We start from the raw sequence: 15,057 nt of genomic DNA, 5'->3' as shown, positions 1-15,057 counted from the left end.
TATAATGAAGCTGCCTGGGGGAAAGGGTACCTCTGAGACAAGGCTCCTGCCTAGGAAAGAGGGACCTGTTGCTGGTTCCCAGGAAGGGGAGCTCAGCCATGGGCTCCTGCCAAGCACAGAACCACTCAGCACTGCTCTCACCCAGCCCTGGGCACTGGCCAAAGTGGAATTGCACGAATGAGTCCTTGCACAAGGCCTGTAATGGGTACAGGTATGGGAAGGCACTGTCCTGGTGTGTCACACATGGAGATGTGGACATGGGCATCAGGTAAGTTTAAGCTACTGTAAGGTGCTGTAAGGCAGGGCATGGTCCATTGCCAAGGAACAGTTTAATGGCAGCTCTGTTGTATCCAGGACTGTGCTGATCTCTGGCATCTACGTTCATCAAGACTGGTTTTGGTGGGTGTAGCTCTGGCCAGAAGTGAGAGCAGGGAAGAGCCCATGGCAGAGCCCACAGTGGGCCCAGACTGGGCAGAAGCAGTACTGTGAGCATGTGCTGAGCTGAGGTCCCTGCAGCAGGTGGCACATCCGAGCACTGCTGCTGCTTGGATCTATCCATCTCCTGATGCTGTTGGATCATGTTCCCCATTGCCACCTGCTGCCTGTTGCAGCCCATATCCTTTCCAAGTTAACAGCTTGTCCCCAGAGAATGCTCTCAGTGACTTTTTAAACTGTTGTTTGTCAGAAATAAACTCTTCTTTGCCTATCCTTCTTTGTCTCCAGTTCATCTGGAGTCAAAAAGTGTTTGCTCATTCTGGGCCCTTGCTCCATCCATTGCACAGGTATCCCTCCAAGGCAGTGTGTCCTCCTTCCATGATTTTCTCTGCCATCTTGCTCCAGTACACACTGGCACTGCCTCCTTCTGCACCCACTGATGTTTACACCCTTGTTCTCTTCTGATCCCTTGCTCAGCATCAGCCCAGCTTTCCCCTCCTCCTCCTTCTGCACTGCTCAGAGTTCAGCCAGTGTGAGGTCCAAAGCCTTCAGGTTGCCTCAGCACCCAGAGCCACTTTTGGGCCTTGCCTCTCCTTGCTTGTGGTGTTTATGGATCTCCTGTTGGAAAATCCAGGCTGGAAAAGTCAGCTGGAGTCATCTGGACAAATCCCAGGATCTCACAGTCCTTGCAGGAGTCATTACTTTGCTTTTGATTTTGCCATGTAGTGAAGGCTTTTGGCTCACAAAGGAACTGACTGAATCTGGTGGTGTTTTTATTGGTCCAGGCTCTGTCCTTGGAGCTGGCCCAGCCCTGGCCATCTGCTTTCCAGTCAAAAGGGCAATGGCCTGGGTTAGGATTTCCCAGGCCATGAACCTGGACCAGGTGCTCCAAGGCAAGCACAGACTTGGTGATACTGGAGAGACCTGCTACATTTTGGTGTCATAACTGCACCCAGCAATGTGACACTTCAGAGCAGCACCATTTCAGAAGCTTCCTGAAAATCTCATTCCTCTGAAGGCATCGGATTGCTGAGAATTCTGAAGGGAAGGAAATGCTTTAGTGGGCAGTTATTTCTGGAGCAGGCACTCTCTGCTCACTTCTTGGACAAGATTATTTTCTTAGGATGGGCCTTTTCCTCCATCTGCTCCCCCAAATTCAATCCCTGTACACCCTGGGAGCTGGAATCAGGGGTGAGGCAACATGCCAACATCTTCCTACCAATCTTCCAGGTGGATAACATCAGGGTGTGAGTCTCTGAAATACATCTCTCAGAGACCTCTTCCAAATGCCAGCCTCGATTATTAATATGGGTTAATGATTTACAGGGCTCTCTGTCTCTGCCCACACATGCTCAGGGAAGGAGGACAGGCAACGGGTGCTATATTTTCTTAAAATTAATTGAGAAATAGGGAAAAATTGAAACCACAACCTATTTCTGTGTGCAGCAAAACATGACTTTAAAGTGGTAAGTGGAGAGCATGTGAATGAGCCGGCTGTTCAGGAATGGCAGCTGGATATTTGTCCCAGTTGTCTCCTACCATCTGATTAAGGGAACAAGTTATTTCATCCTGCCATATAAAGTGTACTCTAACCCTCTGACTAAATATAGCTGATCATTTCTAACTGATGCCTTGCTTTTTGTGTGCTCTACTTGTTTGTGCAAGGAATTGTGAAGGAAAGTGCTGCTAAGCCAGGTGCTGCGAGGGAACATTTGCAGCCCATAGGAGAGACAAGCACACCTAGCAGACAACATTGCTAGGATTTGAATGGAGCATTAGTTAGCAACAGAGGCCTGGATTTAACCTGAAGAACCATAAAGCTAGTGCAGAATGGTAATTTTTATGCTGTTTAGTGTCTGTACATTGAAAATAGATGGTGTAAAGAGGTGTTATTGCAGCCAGAATAAATGGCTGTATGTCAGTTTAGAAATGTAATTTCTAGCCCAAGCTGTTCCTGTTAAGCCTCTTCAGCTGTGCCAAGGCCTTGTCTCTACCCAAAGAGATTCTCCCACCTGTAAAGCTGTACATCAAACCCCCAGTACTGCCAGGGCTATGTTATCCCTGCCTGCCTTAGAGCAGCAAGAAGACACAGGAGGCTCCAAGGGCACCCAGAATTGAGTGCAGCTAAAGGAAGCAATGAAGTGGAGCAAACACCATTCGAACGCTCCAGTCCTGCAAAACCAGCACAGGGAGGCCCCCTGGGAGGAACGAGCAGAGCCCAGGCCGAGAAACACCTCACTGGCAAAAAAAATCATCCTTGGGAAAAGCAAACCACGGCGTCCCCTTTGGACTGAGGCTCGTGAAGAACGGAGATGTTTTAGAGGCGTCCCTGCCTACAGCCCAGGCGTTCGGGGAACGCGGTACCGACCCAGGGCACCGGGCACGGTTTGGAGCGGGCTCGGCTCCAGCAGCTCTGCAGAGCGAGGGCAGTCAGAGGCCGGAGCCGCGGTTGCCGTGGCAGCGCTCCCACAACACCGTCACCGGGAAGTGCATCCGGGGCCGCCCCAAGTAGTTCCTCGGTGACGGCGGCGGCGCGGCGCGGAGGGATCCGCCGTGTCCTGGCAGAGCGGCGGCCGCGGCGCGGCCCGGCCCGCCCGGCCCCGGCATGTTCAAGAACACCTTCCAGAGCGGCTTCCTCTCGGTGCTCTACAGCATCGGCAGCAAACCGCTCCAGATCTGGGACAAGAAGGTGAGGCGGCGGGCTCGGCCAGCGCCGCGGCCCGGGGAGCTCAGCTCAGCCTCCCGGGCCAGGCCCGGCGCCGCCGGGAACCCCCCGGGGCGCTCCGGACACCTGTGGGGCCGCTCGGCCCCCTCCGGGACCGGAGCTGCGGCGGCCGGGTTACCGGGACTCCCAGGAACGGGATACCGGCACCTCTCGGGTACTGGTTACCGGCACGGCCCCGGGGCCGGGGCCGGTACCGGGCCTCTGGGGTGTTTCTGAGGGGAATGTGTTATTATGAGTAATTTCTGCCTTTGCCGGGCAGAAGAGCCCGCCCGGCATCGGAAGCTGCAGCACAGTGGGGAAGCTGCAGGAGTGGCCAGCACTGGCCATGGGCAGCGGGATGGCCCAGGCCCCGTGGCCACTGTGGGCCCGAGGTGGGGGTGTCCTGGTGCGTGACCCACCTTTCAAACAGGCTCGCCAGAGGCATGCAGAACTGGGCTGTGTGGCGGCTTGTGGGTGTAGGAGAAGTTGTGAATGTCTCATCACTTTGTTTCTCCCTCCTGTCACTTTTAGAGTGGTTTTGCTCAGGGCCCCGTTCCTTCTCTGGACTGTCTCACATCAAGGAATCGTCCTCAGGATGTTTAGAGATGTTGAGCTGTGCTGCTTCCCCCATCACAAACCATCCATGGTTTAGTGATTCTGCAAAATACTTGTTGTGACCTCTGAAACCAAGGCTACAACCTGTATTTGGATGCTTGTGCATGAGCCTTAGCTGAATTTTTTGTGGCTTCAGCAGGAACGAAAGCCTTCATGACAGTTCAGACAGCAGCGATGTTTGACCTGAGTGGGCTTGTGTGAGCATTTACAAGTTTTGAGATGGGGGACGGGAAGCACAGACCTATCCTGTTTCCCATCAGTGGGTACCCATGTACCTCTGTGAAGAGCTGGGATGCCTCACACTGCCCGTGTGTGTGTCTGTGTTTCACACAGATATTTGTGACTTTAAAAAAGGATCAACAGCTTATTTGGATGGTGCAAGGACGGGACGCATTAAAGACTTTTAGACTGGGGATGTTGTGTCCTGTCAGAGTGGATAAGCCATAAGCAGGCTGTGCTGACCCTGCCTGGAGGTGGAGGTTGGACTGGAGACCTCTGGAGCACCTTCCCACGTGAATTGTCCTGTGGAAGGTGATACTGTTATGATTGTGTGGCCCATGAGTGGGAGCAGGAGCTCTGCTTGCAGGGTGGATGTCAGCAGTGGTCCTTTCAGCTGCAATAGTCTTGCAATAGTGTCTCTTGCATGAAGCATGGCCAGCCTGGGTGTGCTTGTTGTGAGGATTGCCATGCTCTCTTTGGCAGTGCATGAAATGCCCCTGTCATTTTGGTGAGAACTGGAAACAGTATTTGACATTCTCCCATGTCCTGGGTGCATGTATGAGATTACTGGGTTCATAGCTGTCCTAATGTAGACTTTCATATCTTCGCAGAAGGAACCAGCAGGCTGTGATTTCTGCTTTTTTTAGATCTCAGGGAATATTTCAAGCTTTTGTGATGTGGGGAAAACCCATATATTTTTTGGCCTTAGTAGGATGTGCACTGCTTGTGCTGGTGGAGAGAGTGTGTGTGTGGGTGTGCAAGAGTGTGCCTGAGCGTGTGAGTGTCTAGCCCTTCCCCGGAGGCAGTCAGCCAAGCCCAGCAGTACAGACCAAGTCCCCTTGGTGACCAGTGGCTGGCTGGTGGCTCCCCTGTATAGCTTGTCCTTGTTTTTACCCCTTATAGCACTCAAGTTTGACTTTCACTCTTTTATGTTTGTTTATTTGGGCCTCTGATACAAGGCTTGAGTTCCTTGTGTTCACTGCAGTATATTTTGATAGATGGAACTCTTGCACTCAGTGTATGTGCAGCATGCTGGGCCATAAACTCTTGCTGGCACTCTGGGGCAGTGATCAAAGCCTTGGAAACAGCAAGGTCCTGGAGAGTAGGAGCCAAGTGGATGTAGATGGGTCCTCCCGGGGTCTTACTCCCTCTCTTAATGGAGCTGTGTGTGCCTCTTTTTCCCCTCTCAAGTGACGTCTGTGCTGTCTGCCCCACTTCTGTTCCAGGTGCGCAATGGCCACATCAAGCGAATCACGGACAATGACATTCAGTCACTGGTGCTGGAGATTGAAGGAACAAATGTCAGGTAGGAGAAGCCCCTTCTGCTGTTCTGGGGGAGCAGAACTCTGCCCTGATGCAGAGTGAATGATGGCAGTGCCCAGAAGACATCATCTTCAAGCTACAGCAATGTGATGGCAATGTCTTTGTCAAAAAATGGAAGAATCTGGGTCATATCACTGATACTCCCCTGTGGCAGTGTGCTGTGCCTTTCCCTGGATGTGCTTGTAGAGCTCTCATTCTTATCCTAAGTGGAGCAAAGGGATAAAAAATAAAATCCCATTATTCTTCCATTACTTGAAGGGAAGAAAAGCAGTATTTAATACCCAGCCTCGGTCAGCACTGCCAGTTACTGAAAAAGCAGCAGTGTCTGCTGTCTCTCTTATTGTCTTGGGCCTGTTCTCCTCACGTGACTGCTGCTCTCCCTACAGCAGGAAGATCAGAGGGAGATTTATGAGGGGAGTTGCTTATGGAGCTTCTCTTAGCAACCTCGTCTCCATCGCCCCGGGAGACAGACGCCAGCTCCATGAGCGGGCTCAGAGTCTCCAAGGCTTCTCCAGGGGTGATTCAGAGCAGGGCGCTCCTTATAAGGGCAGTGGAGACTCCTCTCCTGCAGACAGACTGAGCCAGTGCTTCTCTTCCTCCAAGAAGTGTTGATACAAAACTTGCCAGGCGTGATGAGTACTTCTAGGGCTTACAACCTCTGTTTTCCCAGCTGTATAGAGCACACAGGGCCTCTGCCATGATCTGAAGGGCTCTTCCTGTTCAGTCAAGGGTAGGAGGAGGTTGTGTAAAGAAGCATCGCTGACATGGCCTTGAAACTGGGGAGGTGAAGCTGTCCAGGAAGGTGTTTCATGCCCTGGGTGAGAAAAGTGCAATTTGAGATGCATTCTTTGTGCCTGTTATCTTTTTCTACCTGCAGCTACCTCTGAAGCTCCCCCTTCTGTTACAGGAAGCCCTGGCTGTTGCTGAGATCTTATGATCACAGTTACCCATTTCTGCCTGTCCTCCAAGGCTGCATTGGGCCAAGGGAGAGACCTGGGTTACCTTGGGCTGTGCACTTTGTGCCGTGTGAGATCCTAAAGTGTTTTTCTCTCACCTCTCAGTACCACGTACATCACGTGCCCTGCTGACCCAAAGAAGACCCTGGGCATCAAACTACCTTTCCTAGTGATGATCATCAAGAACCTGAAAAAATACTTCACTTTTGAAGTGCAGGTGAGGAGTGTGCAGTGGGGAGGCCCCTCCAGGGACCACTGAGGAAGGCGCCAGAGAGCCTGCAGTCTTGTGTTGGAACTTGTCCCAGGCAGTGAGTGATCCCCAAAACAGTTTTGCTTTCTTGGCCATGTGGTGTGTCAGGTCTTCTGGTATGGGGGCATCAGTCAGCTCACAAACACATTGTTGCTGTTCCAGAAAATGGGTCTGTTTCCTGTGTTAAAATTACTTCTGCTGCGGAACGGAGGGGTGGGAGTAGAGATCCCTCTTTGGAGTCGGGTAGCACTGTCCTGGGGCACCTGGGTGAGCAGCCTGCCTTCCTTGCCCAGGTGCTGGATGACAAGAACGTCCGTCGGCGTTTCCGGGCGAGCAACTACCAGAGCACGACTCGGGTGAAGCCCTTCATCTGCACCATGCCCATGCGGCTGGACGACGGCTGGAACCAGATCCAGTTCAACCTGTCCGACTTCACGCGCCGTGCCTACGGCACTAACTACATCGAGACCCTGAGAGTGCAGGTGAGGAGCTGCCCTGGGAAACCAACGGCTGGTCATGTTCCTGCTGCCTGGGACAGCAGGATGGGAATCTGGCTTTAGCCCTCTGTGGTTCCTTTGCAAAGCCCTGTGGAAGGTGAGCCTGACTGAAGCCTCACCTACCTTGACTAGGCTGGGATGAAGGAGCCCATTTCCCTCTTGTTTCTCTGGCTGTGTGTTGGTTAGGGTGAGAGTTGCAGTTCCCTGTGGCGTGCCATGAAGGTGGAGCTCTGCTGGGAATTAGCTGTATGTTGCCTTACTGTCCAGATAGGCTGGACAGTGATTGACTGAATGGGAACCTGGATGGGAAGGACCCACGGTGTACAGACCATTCATACCCCTGGTCAAGCTTGTTTCCTAGTGGTAGTGGAGTTACCCTGCTTTCACCGAGTCCCTTGTAACAGAGTTGATGCAGTGTTTGTTCCTGCTGAGGACATGGAACTTGTTCCATATGCTAGGGAGTCATGTTCACGGTGTCCAGTGGTGTGTGTTATTTTGAGGAATGTCTGTGTGTGGAGCGTGCCTGTTCCTTAGTGTGAGGGGAGTGCTGCAGTTCCTTGCAGGATTGCCCTGAGGTGCAGGCAGTCAGCTGAGAGTTGTCTGCCTTCTCACATACTCACGAGGGGGACCAGAGCAACTACTTTGCTGCCAGCTGATAGTGGAGGCAGCACAGGCTGGACAGGCTCATTCCTGACCTCAGGGAGGCCATGAAGTGGGCGTGTTAAAAATGCAGCCGGCTGAGGCTGTGGGTGTTCTGTTAAGTGCTGATACCAGCAAAGCAGAGGTCAGTTCACAGTAGAGAGTCCCCTTAGCAACTAAGACAGTTGGCAGAGATACCAGAGCTTTGCCAGATCTTTTGAGTGTTCATACCTGGAGACAGGGATGCAAATGCAAAGCAGAGGGCACTGACCAACATTTTGCTGATGCCCTGTCAGATTCAAAAAAGCAAGACAGTGAGATAGCTGTCCAGCTGCTGAGCCAAAGAATCCATGTTGCAGCGTGACACCAAAGCTGGATGTGGAAAATGGACTGACTCTTTGTTTTGACTCTCAGATCCACGCCAACTGTCGCATCCGACGGGTGTATTTCTCTGACCGGTTGTACTCGGAGGATGAGCTCCCAGCTGAGTTCAAGCTGTATCTGCCTGTCCAGAGCAAGGCCAAGGTGAGCTAGATGTGGGAAGGAGGGTGGGAGAACAGTGAGCCAGACTAGCATTCCTCTGCCTCCTCCTGCTGCCTTCGCAACCCGGAGTTTCTTCTGGCAGCAGAGCTCTTGCCAGCTTTGGCCACCAGCCAGGGAGCACCCTCTCTGTTGCCAGGGTGAGCAGTCTGTCTGGGGTGCTTTGTTGTGTAGCTTTCCTGCCAAAACACATGGAAATTGTCATTCCCATCTAGGAGCAGGGTGAGCTGTTCAGCTGCTCCCCATGTCCTCCCTGATTGTGTTGAAGGACTCTGGGCAGTTGCAGCCTCCCGCATCTCTCCAGAGCTTTCATCCATGACTCAGCTCAGCAACTTTGCTCTTCAGAGCAGCTGCAGCTCCACATTTGTCTTCCAGGAGAGATTCTGTTTGTGTCCCTCTAGCCCAAAATGAGTCCCCTCGGATCTTTTCCCCGCCCAGTACCAGACAGTGGTGCCATGAGGGGGGTACCATGGCTGCCTTTCAGGAGGAGATGCCAAGCTGTGCTCCTGCAATGATGGGAGAGGAGTGAACATGCTGGCATATTGAGAGATCTTGAGCAACATGCAGGAATTTTGAGGCTTGTGAGGAAGCACCTTCTTTGCCAGGGCCAGCCTGTCCCAGTGCAGACACTTCTTTTAGCAAAGAAGATTCCTGGGCAAAGTTTCAAGCTGCTGAGGGAGGATACTGGGGGCTGATGGTAGTGGGAGGTAGAAGGCAGTGTTAACTGTAGGTAAAACCTCTGGGGAACCTGTCACTGCCTTCTGGGCTGTAGCATCCTCAGAGACGTGTCTGGGGAGTGCTTGGAGCCCTCCCAGTACTGTTGTCTTGTGCTGCCAAGTCTTGTAAGTGTCTCCTTTCTTCTCCCTGCTCTGTCCAGCAATAACACCACATTGTGAAGAGATGTTGGCGTGCAGATTGTACAGAGTCAGAGTTTTCCTGGCTGTTCCTAAAGTGCTGAGCCTAAACTCTGCAAGTGGCCTGATACCCAGTCTTGTCTTGCTCAAAGTGGCCACTGTGCCTCCAAAGAAAGGATTCAGCAGGAATTGTGGAGTTAAGTGTGTCCTCTTGAAGTTAGCAATTTTATTTTTTATTTCCTTGTTTCCATCTCTTATATATGCTCTAAATATGGATGTAATACTTGTTCTTGAAAAATTATTAAACATTTGGCTCTGTAAATCTGCTTCTGTCTTCTTCCTCCTTTGATGGATCCCTAACTTTTTAGTGCTTCAGAAAGTGCCAGGGAATTTCTTTGAGAACCCAGATGTTAGAATTTGCCTCTGAACTTTGATCAGCACCCTCACTGTTTAAGGGTAGCAATCTGATGAGAGGAAAATTAGTGAGGATTTCCACAAAGAATACAGAAACTGTCTCCAATCCATGAAGTTTGTGGTACTATGACAAAAACTCATACTGTTCATGAAAATGGGTTTTTCATTCCCTTTTTCCTTGAAGCCATTTTCCCCAGCAGTGACAAATTGGGCTTACCTGCCTGTTAGGGTACAGTTTTGTTGGCTGTGTAGTTACCAACTCACTCCAGCTCTCAGCCAAGCCCTTAGCAGCACGAGGCACACAATAGCCTTCCAGCTGCCAGATTGTCCCTTTCCCCAGGGATCAAAGGGGAGGTTCAGCACAGCAGCAGAACAGGAGCGGAAGTCTTTTCCTGTGCTGAAGCTGCCCTTCCCTGCCTCAAACCAATCTGCCTTTGTTGTAGAAAGGCTTGTGAAGGGGAGGCCAGAGACTCCATCAGTAAGGGGGTGAGTCTGGGGGTAGGTAATGCCTTTCCTGCCTGGGGCCAAGGCCCCCATCAGTACTGTGGAGGGCAGGTACCAAAGGCTGGCACTGATCCTTCCCTGGGCTGTGCAGTGAATGGAGAAGACTTCACTTCTGTTATTGCTCTGCAGAAAAAAGCTGCTCTCTCCCAGGTGGAGGAGAGCCTGCTGGGGGACATCTGCCTGAGAATCTGCCTTTAATCCTGACCACTGAGACGCTGCCTGGTTTAAAGGTTTGGCATGTCCGTGCACCCTCTCTCTGCACCTCTGTGGCAAAGCTCTCCAGACCCCTGTAATGGAGCTGCCTCACCTGCACCTTTAGAGCTGCTGGGCTTTGAACTGGAGGTGCTGCCACGTGGGGCTGGATTGCACCTGCAGAAGGCTTTCTGGAGAAGACCTTTGCAATTCTAGCAGCTGAACAGCTTGGTAGCTCTAAGGAGCCCAGCCAAGGAAGCCTACATGAGAAATCACCATCCATCTTGCATTGACATGTCAAGGCTTGGCTGGACTCGATCTGTTCAGTGGAATCGCACTGGATCATGTGCCAAGGGTTGGCCTTAATGAAGTCCATGGTGAGGCTTTCTCCATGTTTTTAAAGCTTGCCAGAGCTGGGGGAGCTGCTGAGCAGATCCATCAGACCCCAGGAGGGTAAAACGTGCATCCTTTCCTGCAAGGCCTTGCTCAACACCATGTGTTTTTGGCAGTCTTTGGCAGCTGAACACTCAGCAGGAGCTGCTGCTGCCTTTCCCTGCCCTGCTGGGGCTTGTGCTGGAGTTGCCCCTGGTCTTTGAGGATCTGAGCTCACCCTGAGTGACCAGCCCTAATGCATTAAGAGGGGCTGGGCTCCCCTGGGCCCCGAGCTGGCTGCCGCTGCAGAGATCAGATGGACCCTGCTGCCAATTCCTGCCCGACCTCTAGGAGCTGTGCCAGCAGATTTGCTGGAATAAACTCCCAGCCACAAACCCTTACATCCATATGGACCTTCTGTGTATTTTTAAATACAAAACAAAATACTGAATCTTCCTGTTTACTTGCTGCACAAAGTGGAGCATCATCGGATACTGGCTCTTTCCTTTACAGCCAGATGCTTGGTGATTTACACAGTGCTTCCAAAATCTTACTCTTCTAATCCCTCTCTCCCATCAAAACTTTAACCATCTTGCTGAAGGTGGGTGAAGTTGGATGCTCTCTCTGTGGGAGAAGAGGATGCTGCTGGGAGATGGACCAGAATGTCAGAGGCATCCTGTCAGCAGTCCTTTCCTAAATGTGCACAAGCAAAACTCCTGTGGTGGAGCACTCATCTTCTTTGGTTATGGCTTTTGACGTGGCTGGGATGCAACGTCCTCCTACATGGGAACAGTGGAGGAATGCAGGAAGGAGGTGGGGGCAGAGGTGGGAGTCATGGATGGCTACATGGATGGCCTGCCTGCTCCTGGGCCAGCCCCAGCTGGGTATGAGGGGTGGGTAGAGGGGAGTCCCAGTTCAGTGCAGGCAGCCTGTAGAGAAAATATCTTCAATATCTCCTCATTCACCTTTCTGTGGGTGGCCCGCTCCTTCCTTCTTGCATAAGTCCTTGTTGCAGTTCATGTTTAGTGGGAGAGAAAAGAATCTTTGTGGGGAGCCCTGGTTTCAACCCCGGGCAGAGCAGGACCCACCCAAAGATCATTTTTCCTTCTCTGCATCAGCCTTTCACCTTTGTCTTCCACTGGCTGGGATAAGGTTCTGCACTTGGACACTTCAGTCAGGCCCTCAGTGTCGGGAGCTGCTTTCTACATGAAAGGCAAAGCTTCCCTTGGAAAGCTTGGGTGCTGAAATACAGTGAGTGCCCAGGCTGCAGCTCCTTGGAGCAAGAGACCCGCCCTGGGCTGGGCCAGCAGCAGCAGGCTTGGGCTGGAGCAGTCCCTGTGGTGTAAGCCAAGGCTGGGACATCCCAAGGCTCCAGTGGCTCTGCCTGGGCAGGTGGCAGCTGGTGGCAGAGCAAGCAGGCAAAGGGGTTTTCCTGGAAAGCTGTCTCAGTTTGCTCTGCTGCTGAGGCAGAAGAATCCTCTGTGAGTGTCCAGCCCAGCAGACACTGTCTGGCAGGACATTGATACAAGCTTCTGTCCCTCCCTGTGTTCGTCCCCTTGCACTTTGTCACTTTCCTATCAAGTGGGTCCTGGCAAAGAAGCACAGAGCTGTTTTCAGAGAGGGATAAGCAGGAATCAAAAAAAATCTGGGCCAAACTCTGCTTCTTGTCCATCCTGCATCTCCCTGGATGTCTTGGGCCAAATGTTGTCATCTTTATAGAAGGATTACACCTCCAGGACGACGTTAATCCTTTGCAGCTGTTGTCTAATGTGGAGCAGGCAGTGCTGGAGGCAAAGGAAATATTTATTTTGAGTTTTACCACTGGCCACCGCCCAGGAAAACCAAGTGACGGTACTGGGGACTTTGGCCACTGTGTATGCAGAGAGAGCTGATGTCCCTGCCCTGCTGGTGCATGCAGAAGGGTGAGACCTTCCACTGGCAGGCTGCAAAATGGGACCACCCAAACAAGATTTTTTTGGGTAAGGGAGCAATTGTGCATCCTGAGAGCTAACCTGGGATGCAGCAGGGAAAGCCTCAGAGCTGCTAGAGGTGAGAAGATGATGGATGCCAAGTTGTGCTGAAGCAGAACTGCACCCACATCTGCTTCACCATCACTTCATGTGTTGTCCCTGCAGCCCCAGAAATTACTTTCTGTGAGATGAGGGGTCCCAGCACCCCCAGGAGCAGGCTGGGGGCTGCGCGGTGGGTGGGGAGGAGAGGGGCATGAGCCGCACATACACGAGCCGAGCTTAGCGTGGTTGGTGGGTGAATCCCACTGCAGCGGGGCTGTGCCGGCACCAACCCCTCCCTGGGCAGTGAGCACAGGCAGCAGGTTCAGCCCCTCCCGGGCCCCGCGGCCCTTCCCTCCATCCCCAGCATTGTTTCCTCCGACCTTGAGCTGGCCGGTTGCTGCTTGCTGTATCCCAGCCCCGGTTCTTCCTCTGCACTGAGCCCGGCTTCCTCTGTGTTTTCCGGGTCCTTTCCTCAGCGCTGAACTGGGGATCGTGCCCTGGCTTGCAGAGGAAGAGGAGGATTCTCCTAAGATGGTGCCAGAAGGGCAGAGAGCCCCTGCCAGCCCTGGTCTCCCCCTCACACCCACCCCAGCACAGCAGGGCCTGGAGGACACTGAGCTCCCAGGGCCTTTTCCAGGTCAGGCTCTCCAACCTATTTTTGGGAAGCAGGGAGCTGCCAGGCTCCCTGGGAGTGGATCCTGGTGGGGCAGCCCGGTGCCTGCTGAGGCCGGGCTCAGCCGGGCTCGCACGCCCCATGCTCCCAAGAGCCCTGTCCTTACAGCAGGTGCCTGCTGCGCTCCTGGGGTCTCACACCCACCTAGCCAGAGGTGAGCTGACCCCACTGTGGGTGTGCAGGGGCCTCCGGCAGAGCCCGGGCGCCGCTGAAATGCTGGGCTTTTGTCTCCAGCAGGTCCCTTACTGCTGTCCATGAGCGTTTCCAGATGGCCCTGGGCTCCTGGCACCAGCTCTGCTGCAGCATCCGGGGAAAAGCGGGAGGGGGTGGGAAGTGGTGTCCCAGCTCACCAAGCGTGGTGGCCAGGGCCTCTGCTCCCAGCATCCCTAATTCCCGCTGGGGAATTGTTCCCAGCTTCTGTCCCATCAGCAAGGAGGCTCCTCCCCCGCCATGGAAGGGATGCCATAAGCAGCTGGCCCTGGGCACCCTTGTCCAGCTCTGCCTTTTCCTGCAAGCCAGGCGTCTTTCCAGGTACCAGGCTTTGGGGTCCCAGCCCTGCACCCCACTGAGCCCTCTGTACCCCCAGGAGAGAAGGGAAACACGGCTGCCGTGGGAAATACAGCTGTTGTCGGAAATGCATCTGCCACGGAAGTGCATCCAGTGTGGGAAATGCATCTGCCGTGGGAAATGCATCTGCACTGGCCTCTGGAGCAGTCTCTGCAGGGGTGGGGAGAGTGAATCCCAGCCGTGCTTTCCTCCTGCCTCGCCTTTTGGCCAGCTCCTGGTGCCTGTCTGGCCCCAGTTCAGCACAGGCTGGGGTGTCAGGCTGCCCCATGGCAGGGCTCCTAGCTCAGCAGAGCTCTGGGTCCTCCCTCAGCTCTGGGGAAGACCCACACGACCACAAATCTGAGCAAAATGGTCAAAACCGAACTGAAAGAAGTTAAAAGCCGAGGAATGTGACCCAGCAAGGCTTGGCTGATGGAATACAACAGCCCTGAGCCACTTGGAGATCTTTTTCCACCCACTCCCCCCAATTCCTCAGGGGTTTTCTGTTCCTGATTTTGACTTCTCACTTGGCTGCAGTGACGTGCTGAGTCTGAGCCAAACGTGTTTTCCAGGGAATCAGTTCATGGCTGGAAATTACTGCCCAGTGTGGGTAGGAATGGAGGCTGGGGCAGGGGAGGGGTGACTCAGGCTACAGGGTTCCCCCCAGCACAGAAAAGTGGGGCTAGAGCCAGCATCAGTCCTTCCCTTTTACAGTAATTAGTGGCTGACGAGTAGCTGGGCAGCTCAGGGTAATTCAGTGCTGGGAAGTGGTTGTAGCAGTCGGGAACTGAGCCAGCAGCTCTGGGCCCTGGGGAGGGGGAAGGATGGGGGAAGCACAGTCTTCATATCCTCATCCATGAACTGGGGGAACCCTCCCATCCAACCAGCCAGGCTGGCAGGAGGGAATGAGGGCAAAGGAGCAGCTGGAGCACCAGGGCAAGGGGAGCAGGTTGGGGTGCACCAAGACAGAGGTGCCCGGGGCAAAGAGGCACAGGTACCAGCCCTGGTCCTGCTGCACGGGAGGCTGGAGGAAGCAGATGCTGACAGGAGTCAATTCTCTCATGGGGATGCTCCCCAATTCCACAGGTTCATCCCCACAGGGATGGGCCAGGTTCACACAACCCCCTTGCCCAGCACAGCCCAACCAGCCTCCCTACCAGTGCAGTAATGCTAGGGCTCTGCTGCCCACCCCAAGGCTGCACCTGCAGAACAAACCTGGCTCTAGCTGCCCCCCCATGACATCACCAGCCTCTGTGGTTTTTCTTCCCATTAATGGCTGAGCAACATTTTTCCCAGATAAAGCCAGTTTCCT

General features: G+C 53.4%; 1 protein-coding gene across 3 annotated transcripts; it reads left to right on the top strand.

Moving 5' to 3' along the window:
• The first annotated feature begins 2,947 nt into the window (after window positions 1–2,947).
• On the top strand, window positions 2,948–9,354 carry CFAP20 (cilia and flagella associated protein 20). 3 transcript variants are annotated; one of them, XM_030227672.2, is made up of 6 exons: window positions 2,948–3,124; window positions 5,200–5,279; window positions 6,358–6,469; window positions 6,796–6,984; window positions 8,053–8,163; window positions 9,056–9,354. In XM_030227672.2, the coding sequence occupies exons 1-6, from the start codon at window positions 3,041–3,043 to the stop codon at window positions 9,059–9,061; spliced, it is 582 nt and encodes a 193-aa protein (XP_030083532.1). In that variant the 5' UTR covers window positions 2,948–3,040; the 3' UTR covers window positions 9,062–9,354. The 3 variants fall into 3 exon arrangements, with proteins under 3 accessions (XP_030083532.1, XP_050835078.1, XP_030083531.1); XM_050979121.1 differs by lacking the exon at window positions 8,053–8,163 and having other exon boundaries at window positions 9,093–9,354; XM_030227671.2 differs by lacking the exon at window positions 9,056–9,354 and having other exon boundaries at window positions 8,053–8,172.
• Window positions 9,355–15,057: the final 5,703 nt, after the last annotated feature.

The sequence above is a fragment of the Serinus canaria genome, chromosome 11, assembly GCF_022539315.1.
Source record: "Serinus canaria isolate serCan28SL12 chromosome 11, serCan2020, whole genome shotgun sequence".
Classification (NCBI taxonomy): Eukaryota; Metazoa; Chordata; class Aves; order Passeriformes; family Fringillidae; genus Serinus; species Serinus canaria.
This window is presented reverse-complemented; position numbering and strand designations above follow the sequence as displayed.

Coding starts and splice junctions, on each gene's coding strand:
- CFAP20 (XM_030227671.2), top strand. CDS start 3,041: ATGTTCAAGAACACCTTCCAGAGCGGCTTCCTCTCGGTGCTCTACAGC. Junction 5,280..6,357: donor ATTGAAGGAACAAATGTCAG/GTAGGAGAAGCC, acceptor CTCACCTCTCAG/TACCACGTACATCACGTGCC. Junction 6,985..8,052: donor TCGAGACCCTGAGAGTGCAG/GTGAGGAGCTGC, acceptor TTTGACTCTCAG/ATCCACGCCAACTGTCGCAT.